The following is a 25,281-nucleotide window of genomic DNA, read 5'->3' on the forward strand; positions in this document are numbered from 1 at the left end:
GGCATCATATCGTCTTTCTTTGATTTAACACGTGGGCCCCGTCAGGGATGTTCCCTCAGCCCCCTGCTATTCAATATTTTATAGAGACTGGCAGTCAGTATCAGGGCAGATGAGGGGGATTAAAGGAATACTTTTAGGAAAACAAGAACACAAACTACTCCTTTATGCAGATGACATTTTAGCATTTATTACTCATCCATATGAAAATCTGCCACATCTGATGAACATCATACAGACCCATTCAAAAATTTCGGGTTACACAATAAACTGGACCAAATCTGAAGCCATGCCACTGTCTGCCTCATGTTAGTCACATATGGTACAACATTTTAATTTTAAATGGACACCTAAGGGCATGAAATATCTAGGGATTAAACTTTGCAGAGTAGCGGAGGAAGTACATTTACATTTATGGCATTTAGCAGACGCTCTTATCCAGAGCGACTTACAAAAGTGCTACGTAGTTGCTTGGAATCTCCAAGGTAGAATAGATAGTCCTGAACACAAGGTACTCTAAGCTGGAAAAACCACTAGACGAAAGTCAAATGATACCTAACAATTATACCTGAATATACACATCACCTGAGGAAAAAGACAGTAAACAATTCCTATAACCCAATTATGCACAATACCTGAGAAAAAGACAGTAAGCAATGCCTGTAACAACCACCTGAGGAAAGAGACGTTAAAGCACAATAGACGAAGCATAATTATGCAAAGTGCACTTGAAAGAGGTGGGTCTTCAGTCTGCGTCTGAAGACAGCAAGTGACTCCGATGTTCAGACACACAAGGGAAGTTCATTCCACCACCTTGGAGCCAGGACAGAGAAAAGTCTGGATGCTTGTCTCCCATGTGTCCTGGATGATGGAGGGTCAAGATGAGACATACTTGAGGCGCAGAGGGCTCTAGGTATGCATCTGGGTTTTACCATGGCCATCAAGTAAGGAGGAGCTGGACCATTCTTTGCTTTGTAGGCCAGCACCAGGGTTTTTATAAGTATTAACATTAAATTTCGACTCATTGTTGTCAACAGTTAAAACAAATTTTGAAAAGTGGGAAAAGATTAGACTAACACTATGGAGTAAAATTAATGTCATTAAAATGATCACTACCCCCCAGTTTAATTACATGATTATGATGTTGCCAATTACAATCTCAAGGTATGAAAACCTGATTAAACAATTTTTATGGGGGGATAAGAAACCAAGGATAAAATTAGATCAATTATATGCTCCTAGAGAAAGGGGTGGTATGGGACTTCCAAATTCAAAATTTTATTATTTATCATTTAAAATGGCTAAATTAGCCAGGTATTGGGAGAACGGGGAAAATGGACAGTCAATCAATCAATCAATCAAAGTTTATTTGTATAGCGCTTTTCACAACACATGTTGTCACAAAGCGCTTTACAGGATTTAAAAGGTTAACAATACTATGGGTCCAGAACCCTAATGAGCAAGCCAAAGGCGACAGTGGCGAGGAAAAACTCCCTATGATGGTGGGGAATAGAAAGAAACCTCGGGAGAACCAAGATTCAAAAGGGAACCCATCCTCCATTGGGCGGCCCGTTAACACACAGATTACACAAAATACAGACAAATACACAAGTCACACACAAATCACACAATCAGACTAAGTAAAGGTAAAAATGAAAGTTTTGGGTTATGATATTGTCACTGTAAATGTCTGTTGATGAACGCCAGGCTTTCATTCCGTGTCGGAGCAGCGATGCTGGTATTGTAGGCTCCGACTGCAATGTTACTCTCCAGGTGAACCTCGGAGAAAAGATACGAGATGTAGTAAATATGTAACAGATTAATCAAAGGCCAAACTAAACAGATGAGTCTTTAATCGAGTTTTAAACATTGAGACTGGAGTGGCGAAACATTGAACCAGATATTTGCTCACTGTTTAAAGCCAAATTATCTCAAAAAACTTAACACAACAAACCCAGTTCTTATTCATTCATGTGAAGTTTGGTCAAAGGTACATAAGCTGTTTGGGATCTCTCATCAGGTAGAGAAATACATAATACATAATTCTGCTATATGTATTGGTAAAGCACCAGTGTTTTGGATACAATGGCACTCCGGTGGTATTAGTACTATAGACGATTTATATATGGTCACTTCATGTCTTATGAGGAAATAAAAACTACTTTTGGGTTGGAAGATAAAGCAAACTTCTGGAAATATTTACTGATGAGACACTGTGTGACTTCAAAATTCAAAAATACAGAAGAAAACATAATTGCAGAATACACCAAGTTGCCAAGTGATCATCATACAGCTTCCTAGTTCTATAAATTGTTAAATAATAATCTGAGTGGGGAGTCATCAAATATCAAACTTACGTGGCAGAGGGATCTGGGAATTGAATACATTAAAGAAAAATGGTTGGAAGTTTTGGCCGATAATGGTAAATATGTGAAGGAGGCTAGAAGTAAATTTATACAGTATAAAATACTACACAGATATTATTATACTCCCACAAGACTGTACACAATGAAACTGATGCCAAATAACCTGTGTTGGAAATGTAAAAAAGACTGGAACATATTTACACTGTTTTTGGGAGTGTCCCTTGATTTCACCCTTCTGGACTAAGGTCTTGGAGGTTCTGGACAGATGGTCTGGCACAGAGGTCCCCCAGACTCCAGAACTGTGCTTGTTGGGAGACAGATCCCAAATGTCGGACGTTCCAAGGAGAACCTTCTCAGTGATTTCGGTGGGACTTGTAACGGCATCTAGGATAATTTTGAGGCACTGGAAAACCACAAAGAGCCCTGAATTGAATGAGTGGATTAGGCTAATGGCGGATACGGCCTCTTATGAGACAAGGCTTGGAAAACTGAATGGAACCAGAGACTCAGATTGGAAGAGTTTCTGGAATTCTTTAGGGAGACTGAGACCACTGGACAATTAAAGGCAATTCCATTTTGCACTTTGGATTTACTTATTTTTTTATTTGTGTATTTATTTTTTGTTTTTGTTTTTAATTAGTGGTGGGCCGTTAACGGCGTTCGTTAATTTGATTCTCTTATCGGGCGATATAAAAATTATCGCCGTTAATCTATTCTTAAAGTTGGGTTGGGAACTGGGTCAAAATGGGTAAGCAAACTATGATGACTTTCAACTTGATAGTTTAGCTCAGCTGTATTCCTAACCAAATTGCACAGTAGGGGCGAGAACGAGTTTTCAAACCTGTGAATTACAAATCATACGTGTGTTTACATGGATGCAGCCACGAAGTCGCCAGGTTTGCTTCATGGAAAATTCATTTTTAGGAACGTAAAGTGTTACCGGAGGAGAGCTCGGAGCGGTCGTTTTCTGCATGGTCCTAGCGCTAGATTCATCGCTATTTAAATATTTCTTTTTAACCGTTAAAACTGCAGAGGACCAAAACCGGCTTTTGAAAAAGTCCCCCCCCAAATTATGTCCGTGAGGTTAAATGTACTAAATGTTGGCTTACATTTCAAATATCATGTTTAGCTGAATAAATATGTTATCAACCCCTTTTAATGTACAGTATGTAGGCTTACAAATTCATGTTTAACTGAATAAACTGTTGAACACGAGTAGCCTACATTTTATTGAGCATGTTTTTTTTCTTCAAGTATCAAAGTAGAACAGCTTTCTCAAGCAGTCATTGATGCATTTTGGAAACAGGAGATGAGCCCCTGGTCTAATGCACCCTCTGTATTAAGAAACTCTATCTCAAAAACTGACTTTTAGTCATTACTTGGGTAGCACGCATATAAGCCATTTTAATATAGATTAATCAAGATTAATCTAGATTAATTTCAAAATTTCAGTGAGATTAATCCAGATGAAAAAAATGTATCTATGCCCACCCCTATTTTTAATATTTTGATTGGGTAGTGTTTGAGCTATTGAAGTATATTGTGTTATGCCCTGGGAGAGAAGAGGGAGGGGGGGTGTGGTGCACCAGCCCAGTTCTGTCTTGTTTTTTGTTCTTGTTTAAAAATAATAAAAATTTCAAATTTCAAGTCACTGTAACTCCCGAATATCATCTGTAGTGTCTTTATGCGTGTGCAAACGAGGGGACTTGGAATTTGGCACAACACATGTTGGTTTGAAAAAATTTCTCCATCGTGCCTGCTGCTTGCATGTGCTAAATGAAATTGAGCACTTTCTTCTTTGATTTACATCTTTCTTTAACCTACCACCTGATTCACTTTCTGCTCTGCCCCCTGACGGGTGAAGAAAAATCTATAGAAAAGCCGTACCTCAGTATAAGCCGCATGGTTCAATTCGTGGGGAAAAAAGTAGCGGCTTATAGTCCGGAAAATACGGTAAATGTAAATCCAGTAGTGTCAAGTACATTAAGGCAGGTATGTGCTAACAGTAAACGTTTAGATTTTAACAATAATATGAGTTTGAAAATATTATAGGCTGATTAAATTGTTAAGAACAGGGAGTGAAACCAGAAAGTTCACACACACACACACACACACTCACACACACAGCCTGTTTAAATGGATAAGTACATGGAGTCTGTAAGCAGATCTTATAAACCAGATTGTATAAAGTGAAGAAGTGCAAAGTCAGATCCTGAACATCACAGCTCAGAGACACAGGATCCTGCGTTATTGATTTGGTGAATTACAGGCGGAGAAGGTGTAGAGCAGGAAGAACTCTGAACTCTCTTCCTGTTCTTCCCCTTGAAATATTGATAAATCGTCTGATTAATTCAGTCTCATTAATATCAAACATACACAGTTTTGATGGTAAAGGCAGTGGAGTATTTATAGTGTTTTCCTTTTACACACACACACACTCCTTATGTACAATATATGTTAGTTAATTTGTGTTATGTGGAAAAAAAACTGGCACCAAATGAAGTAAATGTGTTTTATGTGTGTAGGTCAGGGTTGTGTATGTGTTGTATGATTGTGTTGTATGTGTGTTGTATGTCCTGTATGATGGTGTTGTATGTGTATGGGATGTTATATGTGTTTTTGTCAGGGTTGTACATGTGTTGTATGTTGGTGTTGTATGTGCATGTGTGTATAAGATGACAGTGTTCTGATTTATCATCATTAATCTTTCAGGTTGAGTTACTGTAATCTCACAGAGAAAAGCTGTGACGTTCTGGCCTCAGTTCTCAGATCAAACTCCCGTCTAAGAGAGCTGGACCTGAGTCAGAATATACTGCGGAATTCAGGAGTGAAGAAACTCTGTTCTGGACTGGAGAGTTCAGACTGTAAACTGGAGAAACTGAGGTGTGGTCATCATTTTTACACTATATAGGGTGATGCATGAGTGTGAGAGTGCATTTGTGTTTGCTTGCCTGCATGTGTTTGTGTGCGTAGTTGTGTGTGTTTGTGTATACATGTTTGTATGTGTAGGGCTGGGCGATATGGGCAAAATTGATATTACAATATATTTATTAATTTCGGTCAGTACGATATAATTCCGATATCGATATGAACAAAAAAAACTGCCAAGAATGCCCACAACAGATGTCTGTACCTACAAATGTCTGAAAGATGAATGTCAAGTATATGAAAACTCCTCCTATAAAACTATTTACTTTAGAAATAAAAACAGTACAAATAAATTGTCAACCTTTTATTTGTATTCAGCATTCATATATGAACATGAAGCATGACATCATTATCAAATAAAAAACTTGTTGGCTTTGTCAATATTAATATCTTCGATAGGCGAACCACGTCCACACCACAGAATGAGTCTTTCCCCTTTATCAACTATCTCGTCTGTTTTATTATCGCTCAACCTTTTATTTGTATTCTGCATTCATATATGAACATGAAGCACGACCTCAAATAAACAAACTCGTCTGCTATAAAATTTCATTGTAGATGTTACATTGAATGTAAAGTGTCATGCTTTCGTGATGGTATGTCCATCAGAACATAAAGTAAAATGAACAGGTTGCCATCGCCATCTTCTTTATTAGAAGCCACATGTCCACACAAGTAATTCAGGGTGGCATCAGTAGTCCAGCTCACAACAGTTAGTTCAGATGATGCACAATGTGAGCATTCCAATGGTGCCATTTATGGTGCTATGCACCATAAATACAAGGCATTTGTCTGATGGTAAATGTATAGTGGATATTTGATGGTGGATGAAGGTAATGTCAAAGAATGGTTTTTCTATAGCAATCAAATAAAAAACAAGAAATTAATACAACCACAGCCAATCTAATTAAACACTAAATACTTAGAAAACAATCAAGAACAGTGTTGGGAACGTTACTTTAAAAAAGTAGTTATAGTTACTCACTACTTGTTCAAAAAAGTAACTGAGTTAGTAACTGAATTACTCTATAATAAAAGTAACTCGTTACCAGGGAAAGTAACTTTGCGTTACAGTGAAAAAAAGTTATGCCGATGAATAAGAATTTTTTTTTGAAAAAGCAGTTTTCACAGTCAGTTGAAATGAGTAGATCAGAAAGGTGTTTAACTTTTGATATTTATTGCACATCCACAGACCAGTACAGGATAAAATCCTTTAAAATCCCAAATCTTTGTAAAAAAAAAAAAAAACAAAAAAAGCAAAAGTAAACAGTTACACTATATAAAGTGCATTTACATCTATCAAATTAAATTCAATTCTCTCAACCTGAGACAACTGGTTTGTTCACAACAGAAGTAAACTTAACAATAAAACCTCTATCCTTTATTAAATAAATCAAATACCCAGTCTGGTAGACATTCAGGAACTTCAAGTATTTTCTTAAATAATGTTTATATCGCCACCTTGAAAATGCAAATTTTTCTACGGCTTGCTCCTGACTCGCCATTTCAGCCTCTTCTCCGTTTGTGTCGCGTGTCTCTCCGTGTCACTGGTGTGCGTCGGCGCGCGTGTAAAAACACTGGCTCTGATTGGCTACCATAATGCTGCCTTAGCCAATCGCTTACTGACTTATGTTAAACAGGTGAACTGTGACCTATCGAGATCTGTTACTCCTCACTAGCCTGGACAGCGGTCCGCTTGGATTACTGTTAGTATATCAATATATACTATAATATATAGTAACGCACTGCTTTTAATGACCAGTAACGTCAACGGCGTTGTAACGACAGGAAAAGTAATTAATTATATTATCCCGTTACTGACAAAATGACGCCGTTACCTAATGCAGTTATTTTTAACTGCGTTATTCGCAACACTGATCAAGAAACATAATACAAACTTACATAACGCATCCGGAATGAGAACAAACCTCCTGCCTTCTTACATGCTTGGTGTACACAATAAAAATGGCCTACTCTGGTCTTTTAAACTCCAAGTCCCACCCCTTTCCTGGAGCAAGAACTTCTGGGGTTTGGAGCAAAGACTTCTGAGATTCTGAGTTCCATTGATCCTCATCTGGAGTTTTTACATCGGCTTTGTCAACATTAATATCATCAAACTACAACACAGCAAGGTTATAATCGTTAACGGAAACGAACGAAAAAACGAAAACTGATATGACTACGAGAAAGACTACATGTCTTGTAGTGGAAACAGGTGATAAAATATATGGAGTAGTTCTCAAAGAGAAAAAACCCCACGAATCTCAAAGCTCACACAAGAGGGCTAACTGCCAGTACCTTGACAAACTAGCCTCAGTGTAGCTCCGCCGAAAGAGAAGCAACATCCCGGCTAGGTAGCACCAGGAAGGTGAACCATAATGGACCGTTTTCACCAGTGATCAAATAGTTGCTGGTTAGTTAATATGCAGAAAAACCGCAAGCGGGTGGATGCACTAGTTAATGTGTTGAGACTGGACGTCCACACAACTGTGTGACTCGATTGCCTTTCAAAACTTTTGGCTTTTCACACAAACCAAAATAGGGTTACGCTCCTATGTTTGTGTCTGTCTTAGTCTGGCAATTTTCAGCAGCAGTATTGCACTTAAGGCTTCTATCTTGTGGACTGTTGGTTGTTCAACAGTAATTGAATGTATTTTTTAAAATGGTATCTTTTGATGAGTTTATTACACAATATTTTCTTTTAACTTTTTGAATCCTGCACCTGACAAATAACTCAAAGTATAAAAAAACCAATACTAGAACAAATGAAAACTAAAACTAAGCTTTAAAAAAATTAGTAAAACTAATAAAAACTAACAAACATGCTCTAAAAATGAATTAAAACTAACTGAATTAGGAAAAAAAAGTCACAATGAAATAAAAATTAAAAACTATAATGAAAAATCCAAAACTATTATAACCTTGCGCAACACAGGCTGAATATCATATTCTTGTGTACACATGATAAAACAAAAGTGCTTCAGCCAAGATAGGGAATATGAAAAGTGTTCAAAAGTGTTGCAGAATACAGAAAAAAAGTTAGCAACAACAAAAACAGGTTGCTTGGGGAGGGACATATCTGAGGGTTGATAACAACCTATGAGGCTCCTAGAGGTTTCTGGCAAAAAATACAAGCTGGTCTACATTATCTGGCTTTAAAGCTGCCCTTTTACACGTGACTATGTTGCTACCTGTGCTAAAACCCTCTCAGAGGGGGAGCTTGTGGCCTGAATGCACAAGTACTGTTTTGCCAGTTTGCTTACTCTGGGGATATTCTTTTGATAGACTTTCCACCAATCCAGAGGATCTGAGTCCTTGTCAACATCTGGAGACAGAAGGTAGTTGTCGAGCTCCCTCTCAACTGCCTGCTGTGCACTCAGGCCTGTTGTACTGGTAGCGGTGGGACTCTTTGAAAAAAGTTAGCCAGAGTCCTCTTTGCTTTCTTGGCTGGTGGCACTGCTGACAGTACTCCCATAGAGCTGTACTACAACAACTCTCTCTGCTGTCAGCATCTCCAACACGGCTCTGTCTTTGATGTGTGCAATCTTCTCCTGAGTATTCTGAAGCAAGCCATGTTAAGTAGATCATCCATTGCTGCATCATCATACTTTTCGTTGAGATATCCCATCACTGTTGTCTCTATGGTCCGGGTGAGCTCCGTGTCATCCTCTGCTTCCTTCAAGATGGAGGTGTTAAAGAGATGAATGACACACTGACATAGGACTCACCAGACAAGGCATCAGTGAATTCAAGCAGTGGGCTCAGAGCTGCATCTATAGACTCTAAAATGTCCACATCTTGCCAGGTGGAAACCAGCATCCTGGTCTTCTTGTCCTTTGAGAGGACCTCTGTGATGGCTCTTTTCTGCTCCAGAACCCATTTCACCATTTTTTGACGGGAGCCCCATAGTGTTGGTGTCTCACTCATGAGCTTGTGGTTTGGAGTTAAACTCCTCCCGGGCAGCTGCAAGGTCCCACTTTTTCTTCCAAGAGAAGGAGAAGGCAGCCACTACCTTTTTACAGACTCCAATTGCTCTGTCCACTCGCTTGTCTTGGTTAGCTTTCTCTGTAGATAGAGAAAGAATGTTGCAATGTACAGTTTTTTCACTCATTTGTATTATCCTTACAGTAAAATTGCATTTATCCTGCTTATGCACATTTCTTGTTATTTTAGACTTGATTTGTCATGGCCTGGCGGTAGGGAACTGGGGCCTCATGTACAAAGACTTGCGTGGATTTCTTACTAAAAATTGGCATACGTACAAATCCAGAAAATGGTGTACGCATAAAAAAATCTGGATGTATCAAAACGTCCATACGTGGGAATCCACGCACATTTCTTTTGTATATCCCAATAAACGTGGAATTGAGCGTACACAGTGACACGCCCCCCTATATATATGCAAATTCATTTAAATTTGCCCTGTACCAGAGAAGTTTGCTCTCTGATCTATCACAAACCATGTCTAAATGGGGAAAAAGGAGGAACTTCACAGAATGTGAAAGTAGAGATGCTCCTGAATGAGGTAGAGGTGCGGAAAAAATGTTTGTTTGGCACGTTGTGGCATTACGGCAAAGCGCAAAAGGTCTGAGTGGGACAGCGTGTGTGAAGCTTTAAATGTTGTGGGGTCAGAATAATATACACACTGGCAGAATAATATAATGCACCTAAAAATATCAGTGATGCGCTCACTAGCTTCAGCGACTCAATAAAAGAATTGGTTAAAATTTGTGCTGCGCATTAATTTGTCCTGGCTCTGGATCCACTGGTTGCTCCACCACCTCTAACAATGGCACGGCATACTTGTGCGCAACATTGTGCAGGACCTCACGTGCCCTCACAATACAACACACCGTCTCTGGCTGATACACGAGCATCCCCCGGTCTTGTCCTGCCAGCGCCACCGGCTTTCCAGCTGCCCAATCGCCCTCTCCACGACTGACCGGGTGGAGAATGGAGAGAATTGTGTCTCTGATCCCGGTCAGTCTGTGGATTACAAAGGGTCATCAGCCACGTCTTGAGCATGTAGCTGCTGTTTCCTAAGTAATTTAACAATTACCCATGTTTAAAATGAATTATTCTAAGCTGGAAATGTCAAATGCTTTTATTTAAATACTTACATTTTGTTGCTTACACTGTAAAAAAAAAAAAAGACGTAAAAAAACGGTAACATGTCCGGCAAAAGTTGCCAAACAGTTACCGTAAAATTACAGTAAAATACCACACATAATTCAACAATGAATTACTGTAAAATTACAGATATGTATTTATTCTTTGTAATTTCACAGCCAAATTCAAGTAAAATTACAGATTTTCGTTGTAAGAAAACAGCTAGAATGTTAAAATAACAGCATAATTAGGTTACTTCATGGCATTATTTAAACAATCTACAAATGAACTTGTCAAAGTATGGTAAAAAGTAAAATAACAAATATATATTCAAATTAACTCAATTTACTGTCATTTAAATCTTATTAAAATGTGTCAACAGAGGTAATCTGTGAATATATGTTCATATCCTATAAACTTACAGTGGATAACTGTTAAATGTTGATCAACCCAAAAACTCTTACAATGTACAATGAGATTTCAACATTAAAATCATTGGGTTTTGCTTTTTAAATAGACAAAAATAATGTAAAATTATATATTTTTAACCCTACATAAAAGTCTATGGTTAGTGTGTTCAAAGATCTATGCTTTCATTTCATGTGATAATATTCACAGACAACAACTATATACCATAATAAAAAACAATATCATGTTAAGATAAACCAAAAGTTTTGTAGTTTCAAAAGTTGTGTTTAATTTAACATCCAGTGGTCCAATAAATATGCTACTCTTTCCTATTAATTTACGGTGTTTGGGATGTATTAACATCTTAAGTTTCTGTTAAAACTACCAATATTTCTGTAAACATAAATATTTTTGTGGTTATTTTGGTCTTTAAATTCCAGCTTACATGAACATTTTACAGTTACCTTTTATTTCAGCAGATAAAAGAATGGTGTACTTACATAAATTAACAAACAACATTTGTTAAAAAATCAATAATAAAAGCTCAGCCATAATACATACTTTCAATCTCTTTATTTTGACAGTTAAACTTCAACAATCATGACAACTGAACTGACTAAAAAAATATAAAAAACACAAAAAGATGGTTACTATGGATTTTTACAATGTTCTCGAAGTTGAAAAGATTTATATTAAATGGGGTTCTAAACTATAAACAATAATGTGAACTAACAGTACTAGTTATCCTATATCATTCTCAGTTTATTGTGTCATATGGACTGTAGCAGCATGTGCCAATTAAAAGATTCAGATTACGATTGCTTGGGAAAAATGTTTCTTTGTTTCATTTACACACCCAGTAGAAAATCAACAACTTGAAAAATTTAGCTACACTGAATATGCTTCTACAACTAGAACTTTTAATTGGCTAATACAAAGCACAAGGGCAAATCACAGAATCTAATACTGCAATAATCGTTACAGATCATAAAAGAGCTTACACACAGTTATTTAAGGCATTTTCAACAGTAACAGTAAGATGGTAAGGGTGCTGAAATTATTTTAAGAATTGCGCCTAGCTATATGAAACGATCACATCAAATATCTCATAGAATATCACTTCATTATCACTGTGCACTTGTTGTGTTCAGTCCCAGTTCACTCACTGTTAGCTGTCAATACATAACAGGTCATCATTAACTTTATCTAAAAAGATGTCGTATTAGGACACATCCAGAAGGAAGAAAATTCCATAACTCCAGGTTTTGAACATTATGGCAGTTTTGCTCAATGATCTTGTTAAGCATAATTAAACCAGTGCCCTCTGCCGCATCTGTGAAAAGAGAAAATCAAATGTTTGTTTTAACCTGCAACCTGTAGGCTATATAGTAATTATGGGACATCGTGTGCACTTTTTAATCAATTTAGAATGCATAACATTGTAATGTAAAATGCAAAACAATTCTGAAATCACAATAACCCCAAATATCAGACAGTTTTGTTTGACATCCAGGAAGATATGAGGCATGTTGTTCAGAATTGGGCCTGATTTTGGCAGCTGTGTATGGTTTTGACTCGTACCTACATTTTTACAGGGCTTGCAGCTGTAGAGTTCTTGCCCCATTATTCAGTTTCTAAAGTAAACCCATCCATTTCTGACCAGGCTTTTATTGGAGTTTGTGATTGCTTAAAGTGGAACAACTTTCAAAGTGACTGCACATAAGCTCATCATGGGACCATTTAAAAGTCATACAAATTTTTGTATACATAACCAGAAAACATAGCTGTTTATCAAGTTAAGTAGTGAAATAGTATTACTCATACTGGTGCCTTGATCTTGTGTGCACATACTAGTCTTGAAAGAAGAGTTAGCAAAGAACGTAGTAGAGGTGAAACAAGTGTAGGTAGGGTGATGTGTCTGAAGATAGAAGTAGAAGGTCTAATGTTGAATGTTGCAGGTGGTTATGCTTCACAGGTTGGATGTGAGGAAGAGGAAAAAGAGAAGTTTTGGAAGAATCTAGATGAAGTGATAGAAAGTATTTCCAGTGAAGAGAGAGTGGTGATTGGAACAGACCTAAATGGACATGGTGAAGGAAACAGAGGAGATGAGGAAGCAATAGGTAGGTTTGGTGTCAAGGAAAGGAACCAGGAAGGACAGATGGTGGTGGATTCTGCCAAGAGGTTGGAAATGGCTGTAGTCTACACTTAATTCCAAAAAGGAACATAGGATGACCTATGAGAGTGGAGGGAGGAGTACACAAGTAGACTACATTCTGTGTAGAAGACGAAACACGACAGAGATTGGGGACTGTAAGATTGTGACAGGAGAGAGCATGGCCAAACAGCATTGTATGGTGGTGTGTAGAATGACTGTTGTTGTGAAGAAGAGGAAAAACATCAAACCAGAGAAGAAGACCAAATGGTGGAAACTGAAGAAGGAAGGAATGTGGTAAAGAGTTAATAGAGACTTCCGGTTTCGGGCAGTATGGCGTAGGTCGCAGAGAACACGAACTCCGCAGAGCAAGGTTATTTGTTACCTATGGTGCACATTTAATTTACTTTTTTCGCGACTGAAGCTTTGTTTTAGTTTATCTCCCCCATTCACTGGCTCTGTTTTTCGCCGACATGCCGCCTAAATCGAGCAAAACCGCCGTTTCCTCTCAGCCTCTCATCGCCCCGGCTCTCGCTGCTGCCTCGTCGGCCTCGAGTGCTGCGTCTCCTCCGAGAGAGAAGCGTGCTTCCCCCGATCTTTCCAAAGAGCTCACTGCTCTAAAATCGGACATCATACAAGCGGTAACTTCGGAGCTTACACGTGCGCTTACAGCTGAGTTCCACACAATCTCCGGGGACTACTACTCAAAACTCCAAACCGAGCTCCTGGAGATGAAAACCGAGCTTCTCCGAGACAACGCGTCGCTGAGAGCAGAGCTCGGCTCAGTCGTGCGCACCGTCTCTGAAGTCGAATCCTCCTTGTCGGCTCTCTCGGACGATGTTGTGAGCCTCACGGCAAAGGTTGAGTCCCTCTCCAGTGAGCTTGCTAGAGTCGACGCTAAGTGCGAGGATTTGGAGGCGCGTTCGCGCCGCCAAAATATCCGGATTATCGGCGTGCCCGAGGACAACGCACGATTTACTCTGTCCAACTCCAATGTGTCGGAGCTTTTGAGGGAAGCCCTCTCCTTGGAGAAAAGCCCACTTGTGGATAGAGCGCACCGCTCTCTGGCGCCTCGTCCAAAACCCGATGAGCCTCCTCGCCCAATAATTGTGAGGTTGCACTATTTTGAGGACTGCGCTCGAATTCTCAAAGAGGCAAGGAATCATCCACAAATCACGTTTTCTGGTATGACTCTTTCCATCTACCCTGATCTCACATCTAAAGTGGCTAAGGCGAGAGCGGCCTTCAATGCGATCAGAAAAAAACTTCGTTCTATGGATGGAGTCAAATACGGCATGTTTTACCCGGCTCGGCTTCGTATTACATACAAGGGCGAATCGCGGGACTTCACTTCTGCTACTGAGGCTGAGCGTTTCGTCTCTTCAATGTCTGGCGACTGACTGACATGTTTTTCTCTTATGCCTTTTGCTTACGTCCTCTCAACTCCTTGGTAGTGAAATATCTTGTAGAGGGAGTATAAAAATTGTGATTTAGATAATTATAACGGTGATTATACTTGAATTTAAACATGGGCGGGGGAGCAAAAGAATGGAAGGCGTTTAGAAAATAATAATTGATAGATGGGTTGCACCATGAGACACTATTTGCAGTATGCTATGGTTGTGCTTGTTCTGTGGAGTTTACTGGAGGTCTGTACTCGCACTGAGCTGTTCCTTCGGAAGTGTTCATTTGGGATTGACTCCCGTTGGAGTCTGTTTGGGGGGGAGGGGGGGATTGTGTGTGGGGTGTTTTTTTTTTTATTTTATTTTTTATTTTTTTTATTATTATTATTATTATTATTTACTTATTTTATTTCTCTTTCTCTCTCAGTTGGCCTGTTCGAAGTTTCACTTTTACTGTGTCATATCTTAAATGACTTGTCCTAATTTAAAGACATTATCAGGAGAGTTCCCTTTAAGCTTTCTGACTTGGAATGTTAGAGGGTTAAATAATCCCATTAAACGTTTGAAGATTTCTAACCACCTGAAGCATTTGGCTGCGGATATAGTATTTTTACAGGAGACACACCTTAGGAATCAGGATCATCTTAGACTGAAATTTTCATGGGTTGGTGAGTTTTTTCACTCTAAATTCGACTCCAAGACCAGAGGAGTTGCAATTTTGATTAAGAGGGGAATTCAGTTTGTCCCTGAGAATGTTGTTGCAGATGTGAATGGCAGGTATCTTATTGTACAAGGTCACTTATCTAACTCCCCTGTTTTACTTGTGAATGTTTATGCTCCTAACTTCGACAACCCAAATTTTATGACAGGATTGCTCAGCTCGATACCATCCCTGGATACCCATTTTTTGATTTTCGGTGGAGACTTTAATTGTGTTATTGATCCAGTTTTAGATCATTCAGCTCCTCCTGTTACAACCCCCTCTGCTATGTCTCAAGTTCTTTCTAATTTCTTGACTGACAATGCTATTCTTGATCCTTGGAGAGCTAATTATCCCAGTACTAAAATATTTTCTTTTTATTCTCACCCACATAAAACTTATTCTCGGATCGATTATTTTTTTTAGATAACTTTCTCTCTTCAAGAGTCATTTCATCTAAGTATCATCCTATCGTATTGTCTGACCATGCCCCTCTTACTGTTAATGTCAAGTTATCTAACTGTCCTTCAGTCCGTCCACCTTGGAGGTTTAATTCGCTGCTGTTGTCAGATCCTGCCTTCAAATTATTTATAAACTCTTCTATAGATGATTTCATCATTAACAACAAAAATGATTCAATATCGGCTTAGCTTTTGTGAGAATCCCTTAAAGCTTACTTACGAGGGCAGATTATATCTTACACTGCCCACTCTAACAAGATGCAGAAACAAGAACTGCAGGGCCTGTTAGCTGAACTTGCAGAGATCGATAGGCTCAATGCAATCAATTCAACTCCCACATTGCAGAAGCGTAGATCTCCAAACTAAATTTGATCTTCTCACTACCTCCTCTGCGGAGCGCCTCCAATTACATGCGCGCAGCAGTTATTACGAACATGGCGACAAAGCTTCTAGGTTGTTGGCACATCAGCTAAAGAGACGTGCAGCTTCTCGGTTGATCCCCCAAATAAATGGTCCAGAGGGTGAGCTGTTTTCAGATCCATTGTCCGTTAATGCAGTCTTTAAATCTTTTTATTCAGAACTTTATCGATCAGAGGCAGCGACTGATGTCCAGGTGTCCGCTTTCTTAGATGACCTAGAGTTTCCCACTGTGGATTTACCTCATGCAGAATCTCTTGAGTCACCTCTCAGCCTGGAAGAGATTGGGATTTCTATTAAAGCTATGCAGACAAATAAGGCTCCTGGCCCAGACGGGTTCCCTGTCGAATTTTTCAAGAAATTTATCGATAAATTGGCTCCGGTTATCTTGGAGATTTTTGAAGAATCTTTAGCTTCAGGTACTTTGCCACATACGATGACTCAAGCTTCTATCTCACTCCTCCTTAAAAAGGACAGGGACCCTGATTGGTGTGCATCATATAGACCTCTCTCTCTCTTGAACGTCAATGTAAAGATTTTGGCCAAAGCTTTGGCGCTGAGACTGCAGACCGTTCTGCCTCAGGTTGTCTCACCTGATCAAAATGGTTTTATTAGGGGGCGTCAACTTTTTTTCAATGTTCGAACGCTTTTGAATGCTATATTTATGGACCATTCTAGTACTCTTCCCGAATTTGTTATATCTTTGGATGCAGAAAAAGCCTTTGATAGAGTCGAACGGAATTTTTTATTTTTAGTTCTGCATAAATTTGGATTCGGACGTAATTTTATCTCCTGGATTAGACTTTTATACACTGCTCCACAAGCTAGTGTGCATACGAATGGTGTTCGTTCTGAGTACTTTTCGTTGATGCGCGGAACTAGACAGGGCTGCCCTCTGTCACCATTATTGTTTGCTTTGGCTATCGAGCCCTTATCTATTGCTCTAAAATCCCTTCCTCTTTTCCAGGGTGTTGTACGTGCTGGTGTTGAACTGAAGCTTTCTTTGTTTGCTGATGATCTGTTGTTATATGTCTCTGACCCCACCTCTTCTCTCCCACCAATTCTATCTTTGCTAAACACATTTGGCCTAATTTCAGGATATAAGGTAAATTCGCAGAAGAGTGAGTGCTATCCGGTCAATGCATTGGCTTTGGCATTTAACCATTCTACTATACCATTTAACCTGGCCCCAACTGGCTTTAAATATTTAGGTATACATGTCTCCCGCACCCTACCTTCTCTTTTTTGTAACAACTTCACCCCATTAATGACCAAATTAGATTTGCAGAGATGGCGATCCCTCCCCTTGTCCCTGTTGGGTAGAATCAACACCATAAAGATGAATGTGTTGCCTAGATTTCTTTTTTTATTTCAATCTATTCCCCTATACTTATCTAAAACTTATCTTTTTTAAAGATTTAGATCAGCTTATTATCTCTTTTATTTGGAATGGAAAGCCTCCAAGACTGAGCAAATTAGCTTTGCAAAGATTCAGATCTGATGGTGGTCTTTCCCTCCCTAATTTCTCATTTTATTATTGGTCATCACATGTTCATAAAGTACTCAATTGGATTCATTCTCCTGATTTATTGTGGTGTAGACTGGAGATTCAAACCTGTGTCTCTTCTTCTCCACTTGCTCTACTCACCTCTCCCTTACCACTTAAGATTAAAAGTTTTTCTAAAAACCCTGTGGTAATCTCCACTCTTCGTATTTGGTGTCAGTTTAGACGCCACTTTAAATTCTTAACACCCTCCTTGTCAATGCCCATCTTAAATAATCATTTATTTCCCCCATCCCTTGCTGACACTGCTTTTCTTACCTGGCACAAGAGGGGTATAACATCTTTTGGTGACCTTTTTAGAGGCGGGACCTTTTGCACCTTTGCCCAATTGGTCTCTGAGCTCAACTTGCCTCCTTCGCATCTGTTTCGATATTTTCAGATCAGACATTGTGCCTTGTCTCTCTTCCCTAGCTCCCCTATTAGGCAGCCTTGGGATGATTTGTTGTCTCTAGACCCTTCCAAGAAGTCACTTATATCTGTGATGTATTTGCATCTTCTGAATTTAGACACACCTGGCATCTGTAAAGTTAAATGTGCTTGGGAGGAGGAGTTAGGCATCTCTCTCTCGGATCAATGGTGGGGTAGAGCGACTAAGGTAGCACAGTCTTGTTCACCTTGTGCAAGACTCCAATTGATTCAATTTAAGGTGTTGCATAGAATGCACCGTTCTAAATCTCAGCTATCCAAATTTTATCCCAGCTCAATCAGTGATAGGTGTGATAGGTGTTTGGGTTCTCCTTGTAATTTGAGCCATATGTTTTTTTATTGTCCAAACCTGCAGAGGTTCTGGTCCCGTTACTTTGATTTCATGTCCAAGGTTTTGGAGGTTGATATACATATTTGCCCTAAGATAGCAATATTCGGCATTTCTGATCAATTATCCTCACTTACCCGAGGTCAGGCACAGGTTTTAGCTTTTACCTCCTTACTGGCCAGACGCCGTATTCTTTTTTTATGGAAATCGCCAAACCCTCCTTCTTTTGCTCTGTGGCTTCAGGATGTGATGCAGTTTCTCAAAGTTGAGACAATGTCATGCACATTGAAAGGCAATACTGCCTCATTCAATACTAAGTGGAACTCTTTTCTTTCCCATGTTGATTCACTTTTAACATTGCCGGCCGACTGAACTTATTTATTATTTATCTATCTATTCACTTATTTTTTTTATTTTATTTGTTTTATTTTATTTCTTTTTATTTTTTTATTTTTTTATTTATTTCTCTCTTTTTATGTGTGTATATGTGTATATGTTTATTTACCATCATGGGTTTGTATGGTATGGGGTGGTTCGAAGAAATGGGGAGGACAAGGGAAGGGGTGGGGGGAAGAAGGGGGAAAAAAGAAAAGAAAATGTTTGAGCTTAGACAAAGTGTTATTCTTTACTTTTCTGTAATTATTGCTGTGATATGTTTGCTCTTGCTCTAAAAATATAATTAAAAAAAAGAGTTAATAGAGGAGCTGTTAAAGGCGTTGGGTTAGACTTGTTAAGGATAGGAATGGTAATGTTTTAACAAGCAAGGAGAGTGTGATGAGAAGATGGAAGGAGTACTTTGAGGAGCTAATGAATGAAGAGAATGAAATGGAACAAAGAGTAGAGTTTGGAAAGTTTTGAAGGGGATGAAGAAGGGAAGGCAGATGGACCTGATGACATACCAGTGGAGGTACGGAAATCTCTAGGAGAGATAGCAGTGAGGTCTTTGACTCAAATATTCAATGGTACAGTTGAGAGTGAGAAAATGCCAGAGGAATGGAGAGGTGTGCTGGTACCCATTTTTACCTGGCCCAGCTCCTTTACGGCGATATAAAACATATTAAACATTAATGAATCTCCGAACAAAAGCGCTCAAATCAAAATTTCCTATCCCATCTACATGCCTACCGAGTTTTAGACGTCTACGTGCAGCCGATCGCGAGATATCCGGCTTTGAAGTTGACCACAAAAGTGCACCCCGCGAGGGGGTCTCCCGACATATCCGTTTACAAAACATATTTATGTTGTGAAATGTCTTAATGTTTTGTCACCTAAAAATCGTATACTAATAAGGCTTTAATTTAAGACCTTAACAGCGTAGATCCGTTGTGGTTAAGTACCTTAAAAAGCTTGCTCACCTCACTGCAAAATTTTCCGAAATCCGCTTCCTGAATGAGACACTCCGACAAATCTGCCCCCTAAGCGTCACAGAAGCGTTCTTAACGCTGACTTGACCCCTCATTACAAAGCTGCAGCGGTTCTGCTTTGATTTGAGTGGTTTTTATTGGTCTAAAGTGGGGAAGTGACTTTGAATGACAGGTTTTACAACCTCTCCCACGGCGAGGTGCGAAGGGGAGGGGGGGAGGGTCACCCAATAAGCCCACAGAGACAAGCTGGAGCCTCAGACGTGATTGAAAGCTGTTCTAACCAATAGTTTACTTCCTTCCAAAGCTAACCAGCCCTCATATGACATGATTGGTCAAGTATATTTTTAAATTGAGCCCTCAGAAACTGGCGCTTCATTTCCAATTTCGGCCGCTAGCATAGCAACATAATCTAACCCTTTGCTAACCTAAGCTAAGCTCCCCAGAACACACTGTTCGGCGAAACTGAAGCAGCCATGGATTATTTTGTTCGTTTTTATGCGGATTGTGGATACTTTTGAACATAAACGGATTACTTTTGAACATAAACGGATTACTTTGTGTGGAATATATGGGCAATTTTCGGAATTTTCGCCAACCCGGAAGTGAGACGGTACACCGGCTACGACGCGATTCTACATACTGTGAGTAACAATGGATAATTTTTCATAAGCGATATTGTACAAAATATATATTCTAATACTAAACATTAACTAAGCGTTAGGTTATAAACAGTTTTGGAGCTTTTGAGTGCTGGAGTACTCTGTATCGTGTCGGATGCTACCGGAGTTGGCTCCGGTAACCTAGCTTATGCTGTCGGACTATATTGGACAAAGATATGATATCATAACGTTCATATTTGGACATGAAATTTAGTCATTGGAATTTTCTGGTCTTTCTGTAATATGTGCAGCGTTGTTGTTTCAAATGGCTCATCGGTTTAGTGTATGGAATTTGTTAGCATGTTAGCTTGGTTGGCTATGGGTATGTGCAGGGTGTGGCACATGCTTAGCACATTTGGACACGGTGTGGTGACCTTGACATTGCTTGGAACAAAGTGGAATAACTTTGCAATGCTTGCATGGATTTGCTTCATTTTTTCTGTGTTATTAGAAAAGACCATAGCGAAACTTTTTGCTATTTCCAATAAGATATTTGAATAACTATGTGAATATACATGCTTGTGATACTTCAAATTCCAGTGTGCATTTCTGACATTCTTGGCATATTAGCATCTGTGATAGAGGCTCAAAAAACAAAAATACATTTCAATATCATATGTCTTGGTATCAATATGTTCCCCCAACTGTCTACTTCAGTTTGAGCCATGAATGATAATTTTCATATATGTACAACTTGAGATATCTAGTTTTTAAATTGGACTATGTCTGACATCTGAGAAATTTTAAAAATGGCCGCCTGGTATGTGACTGCACTATAGGGTTAAGAACAAGGGTGATGTACAGAGTTAAGTTGATGAGCCACACAATGAAGATCTGGGAGAGTGTTGTAGAAGCTAGACTTGGACTAGAGGGAACTATTTGTGAGCAGCAGGGTGTCATGCCAAGAAAGAGCACCACAGATGCCAACTTTGCTTTGAGGATGGACAAGTACCGGTAGGGTCAGAAAGAACTCCAGAGTGCTGTCTACTTGTAGAGCTTGTCAAAGCAAGCTATGAACAAAAGGGAAAGATCTGACTTATTTTAATGTTCCCTCATTCCGTACATGGAAAAAACACTACCACACTGGCAAAGGATGCTGGCTTGCGTTATTTTTAAGGAGACTGCCGGTCTAATGAATTTACATTTCAACACTTTAATAATAATTCAGACGATACAGTGGTATTCAAGAGAAAAATGTTCATTTGTCTCGTAGAGAAATTTCTTTTAGATCCGGGGTTCCATATAGGGTATAAGAGCATGGCCGAGACTGCAGATTGACGACATGATTTCAGTGGTGTATAGAATTTCTCTATGAAAAGAATGAATGGAGTTTTTCTAAAGATTGTCTGTTGCATCCTGTGGTAATAAAAAATTCCAAGGTCATTAAAGACTTGTAAGCTAATGCTACTGTGCACTGAATTTATTATTAGATTGGCAGTCACCTTAAAAACACAATACACACATTTTATTACTATGCCATTAGGGGTGCACGATATGGACTAGAATTGCAATGTGCGATAACATTGTTGGATATCCCGATTCGATGTGAAAACACGATAAATTAAGATTTAAATACAGAAATGTAATGTCTCTCTGAACAGCAGCACGTTAATTTGTTTAGTTTTTTACTGTGTAATGAATCCAGAATAATTCCAAATATTTTGCAGGTTTATTCAACAATAGATGAAATCTAAAATTAGATAACACGTGTACAAGTAATAATAGTGCAAACATTTTGTGCGGTGCAAGGCTGTGTTCTCTCAACATTTAGTAATAATAAATAATAAAACAAATGAATAAATACATAAGTAAATAATAGAAAAATAAGGTAAAAAAATAGATTAAATAAAATACAAACAAAAGCTCTTTTCTGGTAATAGCACAAACTTATTATATCTAGAGCTCAGCATCACAGAAGCAACATAAAAGCACAAAAACTTGCAGATTTTTCTAAAAGTATATACTTATGTATACTCTGTAAAATGCTGTTTGTCTGTACAACCTAAAAAAACATTAAAAGTATTTATTTAAGGTTGATTAAACACTTGGCCTGGCTGTGCTCATTTTTTCCCGGACTAATCTATCTTTATACTTTTGAGACTGACCGTAGTGCGCCGCACACCTCGCGCGAACATCCGCGAACGGCGGAAGCTATGGAGCTATTATAGTGTCACCAGAACCTGAAATCATTATTACTTGAAAAAACAGTCTGTAAAATCCTCGCAGGTATGCAAAAATTCGAGTTAAAATTCAGGTTCAGGTCGAAATTCAGGTTCGGGTCGCAATTCAGGTTCGGGTCGCAATTCAGGTTCGGGTCAAAATTCAGGTTCGGGTCGTAATTCAGGTTCGGGTCGAAATTCAGGTTCGGGTCGTAATTCAGGTTTGGGTCGAAATTCAGGTTCAGGTTGAAATTCAGGTTCAGGTTGAAATTCAGGTTCAGGTTGAAATGCGGTTCATCCGGGATATGTAGGATGAGCAAACAAACTCACAGCTAATCGAACTGCATTTGGCCAATCACAAAACATATCAGAGGTCATTAAGAGGCGCGTCTTTCTGCTAAATTTCCTGTAAGAGTGCGGTCCCTGTTTGGCGTGTAAGTAGCATGTAAGCAGCACGAAAGTGACCACTGTGCCACCCAGAAATGGCACCTTGTGGCAGCTGCCACATAATCGTGGCACTTTGCTGCCCAGTGCTGCGTGACTGTGGTCTCCGTTGTCCAGAAACGCCGCCTGCCTCTGCTGACAGACATCTAAAGACTCTTGGGTGACTCTGCGTATCGGCCACTCGCTTAAAATCATCCCGACGAGCTCCGAATCGCCATTTGTTGAAATGAAGATGGTTCATAACTTTTGTTTAAAAATTATGTTGAGTGAAATACTAGCCGACATCCAGCTAGACAGCTCTATATTACTAGTTCAGAATACTGTTTAGAGATAACGTCGAATTAAGATTATAGGAGGGTACGTGAATCTACAGTGGTAGACCGTTAACGACAGCACTAAATTTAAAGGGTTTATTATTATAGATGTATGGTTATCAGTGAATGTTCCTACACGCCATCAGCGTCATTTAAACCTCTGCGAGCGAATGGCATCGCATTTAGTATTTGTGCAATTTTTAGTATATTTCGCTTTGTATTGGTTTCTATTGTTAGTCTAGAATGTCAGCCGAGCGGCTCCCGACATAATCGTTAAACAGCATCCTGAACTCGTAGTTTGGAGCTGTCGGTCAGCTCTGAATCGTTCACCCAACATAAATTAACAAACAAAAAATATAAACCATCTTCATTTCCACGAATCCTACAAATGCGATGCCACTCGCTCGCAGTGGTTTAAATGACGCTGATGGCGTGATGAACGTTCACTGATGAACAATCTGTAATAAATCTGTTTTATGTTGTGACGTGGGGGTGAAGTGTTATCAGTCGGAGGACACTTGCTGAGAAGAGCGTTTTATATAAGGGGTTTCACATTTAACATTAACTTAACTACGTTAATATAATAGAAGACACACGGACAGCACGATCATGATGAGGCATGTCTAAACTAGACGACACCACAAACCACTACAGCGACACAACACGGATTTATATTCACGGATATATAGTTATATTATATAAATATATTTATTTATTTGTTTATTATTGAATATTTGATTATTCTGCTACCTCCTGTTATCGCTGAACTAAACTTTCGGCACGAGACTTTCAGCGCGAGTTCTTCTGTGCGCGTTCATGTACGTTGAACACAAGAACAAACAAATTACTTGTTATATTCCTTGTTGACACTTGTGGAAGATATTTTACTGTAGTTGGCTTCGTTTTTTTTGTGTTGTTGTATGTCAAATGTAAAACAAAGTTCAAACTTAGCGCCCTTGGAAGCAGAAGGAGGTAGGAAGAAAAATTGTATTAATCCAAAAGAGTGATTTATTTAATTTAAAACGAAGGGAGATGTGATTGTTGTTTTGTTTTCAGTAAGAACTGCGGCTCATAACATAAAGTTGAGTTCATGTGCAAGTTTGCTAGGAGTGACGCATTTAAAGTTTGGACCCTGTTCTACACATTATCTGTGAGGTATGGTGCTAGGGCATTTGTGTTTATTTTTTATTTTTTGCCACATTTTGTAGTTTTCACGGTGTCAAATGTCGGTGGCGAAAGGAGGAGAGAATAAAGATACACCAGTCAAAGCTCCGAGCATTGTTTGTGTGATTAATCCAAGTGGTCCGCTACACGGATGACTAAAGCGAACATACCAGAGAACGAGTACAGATAAACACGAAAACACTCAAACTTACCCATGCACAGTGGCGTGCACAATTAGACCCCAACTCTGCCCTTTATCAACGAAAGTGCCCTTTTGAAACTTCGTTTTTTATTATTATCATTTTACTGAGGTCGGACTGAAATGATCTTTTGAAAACCTGAGCGATTAAAAACAATGCCCTGAAATGCGCCACCACCTCGCACACACCCGACCTCTCTCTTTAACACCAGATGCGCTGCAGCAGCAGTTCAGTTCAGCGAGTGGAAGGAAGCGTCTTCAGCACAGCACACACGGTCACAGATAGACTTCTTCTCCCGTCCCCACCAGCCAGGTCACATACAACGTTTTCTGTTGTATACGTTTTGTTAGGCAACATAAATTAACACATTCGTTTGTGAAAGAAGAAACGGGAAGTTCCCCATTACCTGTGAAAAATGTCCATCTGCATTCGTGTAATGACAACAGTCAGTAGCCTATAACTCATTCTCGTACTTTTTGGTCTTTTTACTGTCTTAATTGTAGGCCTATATTGATTTACTAATTGCAAAATATATGCAACAATGCCTGCAGACAGTGGAGGGTAAACAGAAGTTAACTGAAGGACAATGACTGTATAGTTAATATTGGATATGGATTTTATCAGTTGGCGGTGTGGCTTTTTCCATTGAAAACTCACGTTTAGAGAATGTTACTAATAAAAGTCAAATTTCATTCAACATGCGCTTGTAATTTTTTTT

At 39.0% G+C, this 25,281-nt stretch overlaps 1 protein-coding gene across 2 annotated transcripts in view; it reads left to right on the forward strand.

Annotated features, from left to right (window-relative positions):
- Positions 1-25,281, forward strand: part of LOC143486733 (uncharacterized) — a 99,451-nt gene that overhangs the window by 52,239 nt on the left and 21,931 nt on the right. Inside the window, exon 8 of one of the 2 annotated variants that reach the window (XM_076986123.1) lies at positions 5,076-5,246. The exons of the other annotated variant lie outside the window; for it this stretch is intronic. Coding sequence (XP_076842238.1) covers positions 5,076-5,246 — 171 coding nt within the window. The remainder of the gene's footprint in view (positions 1-5,075; positions 5,247-25,281) is intronic. 2 annotated transcript variants of the gene reach the window in all.

Source organism: Brachyhypopomus gauderio, unplaced genomic scaffold, assembly GCF_052324685.1.
Source record: "Brachyhypopomus gauderio isolate BG-103 unplaced genomic scaffold, BGAUD_0.2 sc45, whole genome shotgun sequence".
NCBI classification, from domain to species: Eukaryota; Metazoa; Chordata; class Actinopteri; order Gymnotiformes; family Hypopomidae; genus Brachyhypopomus; species Brachyhypopomus gauderio.